Source organism: Cynara cardunculus (assembly GCF_001531365.2).
Source record: "Cynara cardunculus var. scolymus isolate 2C chromosome LG 13, CcrdV1, whole genome shotgun sequence".
Taxonomy (NCBI): Eukaryota; Viridiplantae; Streptophyta; class Magnoliopsida; order Asterales; family Asteraceae; genus Cynara; species Cynara cardunculus.
The window spans coordinates 16,687,189-16,692,834 of NC_037540.1; the positions used below are offsets into that span (position 1 = coordinate 16,687,189).

Genomic DNA, 5,646 nt, shown 5'->3' on the forward strand with positions numbered 1-5,646 from the left:
ATATATATGAGAAAGATCAAACAAAAACACTAACTAAATAAGAAGATAAAAGAAATGTATATCAACCAAACATTTTTTTTAAAATCATATCGTAAAAAAACTTTCTTAAAACTTCTCGAAAATGTCATATGTGTCATTTAAATATGAATTATATATGAAAAAAATTTATTCTTATATGTAAGTTATTTAATGCTATTAATTAAGGTACATATTTAAGATTTTTTCTTTTACAATTTTCATGATTCAATTATTATTATTTTGTTTTTATTTTTTTTATGTCATATAAAATAAATGTGATTTAGTTTTTTATTTAACATATTAATTTTCTCTTGAAGAAGTTTATTTAAGATTTTTATAATTTTCATCAAAAATCATATGTAATATCTATGATCAATCGACGAGTTTTTCTTTAAAAATATTGCTAATTTTCGTCAAAATATCATATGTGACATTGCTCATAGTAAATTTAAGTGGAAAAATAAATTTAAGTTATCCACAATGTCATATGTGATATTCGTGAATTATGAATTATGTTTCGAATCATATGTGATCTTATACATATTAAATGTGTTATGAGAAACTTAATCATTTGAGAACTCGGCCCATATATTGTGGTAATTGTGAGATTTACTACATTAACTTATTATTTTACATGAATTTTTCTATCTAAGGCTAAAAGTTGATACATTAATTAACATATATTTGTTTAATATTGTAACACCGCGGTTACATAACAAACACTTATGAAATCATCATTAAATTAATTTAGTTTCAAAAACTTCAAAATATGGGATAATGATTTACAACCTAAAATACATAATTTAAAGCTTAATATTTACATAACAAACCATAACATAATCATTGGGGACATGTCTACCCGGAACATACAAACTATATACAACCCAAAAGAATAACATATACCTATACCAAAAGTAGGCTTCACACATCAATCCCTAATCAATCAACTAACCTTGTTCTTACTTTTGTCAACTTGTCCTGAAAAGTTAAGCTATAAAGCTTAGTGAACTCATGTGGAAATATATGGTTACAATATGTTATATAAACGAACATACAAGGAAACAGAGAAGGACTCGAAAGAAAATTTGCATAACGACACAACAAAAACTTAGTTATACCACATAATGTAATTTACAACATCGTAATTTAAATGTGGGAATCACAAAGGAATTTTCAACATGGAAAGACATCATTACAATTAACATCATCCTCAAGATCATGCAAGGTCAAATACAATTAAGTTCACACAAAAACATAAGACTTGACACCAAATCCTCCCTTCATCTCCCAGATTATGCTAAGGTCCTATACTCACCCCCTGACTCCACTGGGCAGTGAGTACGGCAGCCCCTCCGATTGTCTCACCCAAATCCATGGGATGTCGACAAACGATGCCCAAAACGCACCACAAGACAATATAAGTGTGATAACTAGATCCTGGTTGTCACCCGAGGTAATTAATACGTGATTAATTGTTATATGATTACGTGTTACCATGATAAATTGTTATATTGGAGCATGTCGGTATGTGAAATTATATGCATAAATGCGTATGCAAAAGGTGGTATGCATCAAAATTGTGTGAATAACTATGTGTTTTGCATATATATATATATATATATATATATATATGATTGAGTACATGCATGTGGTGTATGCATGAGTATATATATGTATATATATGCATGTTTGGATATGAATAATTGAGTGTGAGAGTAAAAAGGTATGCATGTGCATATGGCTGTAATAGCCAACTTTCCAGAAAAATGAAAGTATAAAAGGAGGACTAACCTCCATTTGCATTTTCCCTGCCAAATTTGAGAATAGTGTGCGATTTAAGAGGAGAGTGGATTGACCGGATTGCTTTTGATTTGAATCAAGCGGATTCAAGTTGTGCCCAACCTTAATTCTAAAAGATTTTAAAGTTGCATAAACTAATTCATATGAACTTTCACCCGGTTTATGTAAACCGGACATGGTCTCACCCGGTTTCAAGATAATCCGATCAAGTGCTGGCCGGTTTATCTGTTGAGCGGTTTATGAAAATTTAAAATTATGTTTAAGTATTTTAACGGAGAAGTATGAATACGGCTAAAAAGGTAACCGGTTTATTTAAATCGGACAAGTCTTGATAAGTGTTGTCCAGATTAGTAATCCGGACAAGGTGTTGAGAATTATTAGTGTTAAATCAGACGTAAGGAAAGGTGTTGTCCGGATTAGTAATCCGGTCAAGGTTTGACCGGATTATGTGTTGACTTATTTATTTTATTAATTCTTTTAAAAGAAATAGAAATATGGATAAAAATGATTTTGAGCTAATGATATTCCATTGGAACATGTATGACTACGGTCTGTTCAATACGAAATTATTTTACGAAATATTTTGATGATGATATAAGGGTGGCATATCAAGGAGAGCTGTACCATGGGATAAGGGTGACATATCAAGGAGAGGTGTACCATGGATAAGGGTGGCATATCAAGGAGAGTGTACATTTGAATATAAGGGTGGCTTTTGTATGTGTGTTGTGTAATATAACTCTTACTATTATATCCTTTAAGATTACCGTGGTCTGGAATATTTATTTCTTTGTGATTTAAAAGTTTAGGATCAGGGTTCTTAGTGGAAATCATAGTCTGAATGTTATTGAAAAAGAAATAACAGGTTTGGCCTGAAACTTTGAATAAACTTTATCTGATTTAAAAGGTTTAAAAGTGGCACTATGATATACTTGTTTAGCACAAATCTATTTGGGGTTTTGATGCATTATTTGCAAGCAGAGTATTGGGCTTGAAAAGTGGAATGTACTGGTATTATGTTCATACTCGTTCGTATATGAAAAGTTGCTTTACATAAAGTTTTTGGTGATTTTTACCCTGCAATATCATAAATAGGGTAACTCACTAGACCTTTCGGTCTAACCCTCGTTTTATGATTTTAAATATGTATTGCAGGAAGTGCAGATGGTAAGGGAAAATGGAAAATATGAGAATTCCCTATATGTATATCTGCATGAAGATTTGCTGATGATATGTATAGTTTTGTAAATGAAACTTGATTAGTACAAGAGTTGTATTTTGAATTTTTGGATCTTGTATCATGTAAAGATAAATTCTTGTACTAAGGGACCTATGTGGTGTTTAAACATGTATTTCTTGTATATGAAGTTATGTTACATGCAATGTGTGGAATGGGGTGTTACCATAAGCAATAAGAAAATTCGAGGGGATGCTCAAGAAATAAAATGAATCATGGATGAACAAGAAAATAAATACGCATCCATAATAAAAAATACACCCATATGTCCACATAAACTTATAATGTTGCTTAATCTATCCGGTTGATCAAACCGAAAGCCTCGATTCAACTCCGAGCTTCCATAGTGAAAACATTTGTTTCAAGATCCGAATGTGATATATATATAATACCTGGAGTATACATACCTAGTATCATAAGCAAACATTACCATTTACGCCATCTAAACTCTTTTTAATTGACAATTACACTTTAAAATTTCCTTGCACAACTCTGTTTTCAAGCCTGGTTTTACCCTATAAAACCTCATAATCACATAATAGCATCAAAAGACAATTTGTATTACCCTTTCCTATCTTTCCAATGCCTCTGACCTCATATCTTTGTGATTTTTATATGATTTTATATGATTTTTATAAAATAGAGATGTATCATGACTTTTTAACTCGAAAATAGCTATTTTTTCACAATTACATGTTAAATCCCAAACCATTTTGTACCAAATTCGCATATTAGTCTTATATTATCATAACTTATACGAAATCATCATGAATCCACTATTATTTTACCAAACATCTAACTATTTCATCATCATATACAATATTGACTATCAAAAGTCACATTTTTTCAAACTATATCATGATTTCAACAAGATAATAAGTTATCTATCATCTATCCTACATAATATCAAGATTTCAACTTATAATCCTCAACATGCAACCCTAACTTCATGGTTTCTTGAACTCAAATTGAACACATAGTGAAGATTGGAAATATACCTTTGACATCTTCAATAATCTGGCAAAATCTCATCAATTTCTTGTAAAAACACCCAAGATTGATGCTCTTGAAGTGTCCAGAAGTTAGAAATGAAATGTGGAAGAAAAATAGGGCCAAAATCATTTTCTTTTAACTTAAGGTTGCTAAAACCCGAGTTGGATCGGGTTCGACCCGGTTGGGTACCCACTTTGACCACCAAACACTTAACCATTCATAACTTTTCGCTTGGACCTCCGTTTTTGATGAGGTTTTTGCCTATGTGTTCCTTATTAAGTCTACTTTCACCCAAAGCTCTCATATTTTCAAAATTCATCTCAGAAAAACATTTGTGCAAATTCTTTCTTATATAGCCACTATACTTTGCACATCTATGCCCATAGAGAACAACACTTTATTTTATTGACATCTACCAACTCTAACATCTTATATTAACTTATTCTAAGGTGTTCCAACCTTTAATTCATTATTCCAACCATTAAACAATACTAAGCATGAAACACATCATTTATAGGTTATTTAAGTTGATATATAAATGTGTGTATGTTACAATTACCTCCTCCTTTTGAAGATTTCGTCCTCGAAATCATTGTCGTTCGAAGAGTTCCGGATTCTTGGATTCCATTTCTTCTTTGTTCTTATGGACCTCAGTGATGATTCCATTTGACCAACACCAAGTCTACAATCTTATTTTGAAGGTTCATCGTTCTTTCATTCAAGATAGCTTTCGGTTCCTCAATGTATCTCAACCGTTTATCAAGTTTTACCTCTGCCAAGGGAACCGTCTCATTATGTTTACCAAGGCACTTTCGTAGATAACCTACATGAAAGACATCATGAATTCCGATGAGTTCTTCCGGTAGCTCCAATAGATAAGCTTGGTTTCCCACTCGCTCAAGTATCTTGAAGGCAAAACGAGGACTTAGTTTACCTTGCTTACCAAATATCAGAACTCCCTTCCAAGGCGATACTTTCAACATGACCATATCTCCTACGGAGAACTCAATTGGTCGCTTCTGTTTATCCGCATCTGACTTTTGCCAATCTTGTGCCGCTTTCATTCTTTCTCGTATAACTCGGATCTTGTCATGAGTAATTTTGATCAACTCTGGACCCGCCAAAATCTTTTCACCCATTTCTCGCCAACAAAGAGGCGTACACACTTACGTCCGTACAAAGCCTCAATCGGGGCCATTCTAATCGATGAATGATAACTATTATTATAAGAAAACTGCACTAATTGCAAGTGGACATCCCAACTTCCACCAAACTCAAGTATACATTCCCTCAACATATCTTCTAATGTTTGAATGATACACTCTAACTAGCCATCAGTTTGGGGATGATACGCGGTACTAAGGGCAACCTGCGTTTCCAACTCTCGTTGCATACTCGTCCAAAACTTGGAAGTGAACCGAGAATCACGATCATAGATTATTTTCACCATTACACATGTCTTACAATAATCTCGTCAATGTACAATTGTGGCCATTGATCCATCGGAAAAGACTCAAGAACAGGAAGAAAATGAACACTTTTTGTCAATTGGTCAACAATAGCCCAAATATTGTCGTGTTGTCTAAACGTCTTTAGAA

The 5,646-nt window shown here is 32.6% G+C and overlaps 1 protein-coding gene across 1 annotated transcript; it reads right to left on the reverse strand.

Moving 5' to 3' along the window:
• Positions 1 to 4,698: 4,698 nt before the first annotated feature.
• On the reverse strand, positions 4,699 to 5,187 carry LOC112524829. The gene has a single exon (XM_025134776.1). It carries the CDS (start codon positions 5,185 to 5,187, stop codon positions 4,699 to 4,701), a length of 489 nt encoding a protein of 162 aa, XP_024990544.1.
• Positions 5,188 to 5,646: the final 459 nt, after the last annotated feature.

Bases quoted from the DNA above. Each gene is read 5' to 3' on its own strand.
- LOC112524829 (XM_025134776.1), bottom strand. From the start codon at position 5,187: ATGGGTGAAAAGATTTTGGCGGGTCCAGAGTTGATCAAAATTACTCAT.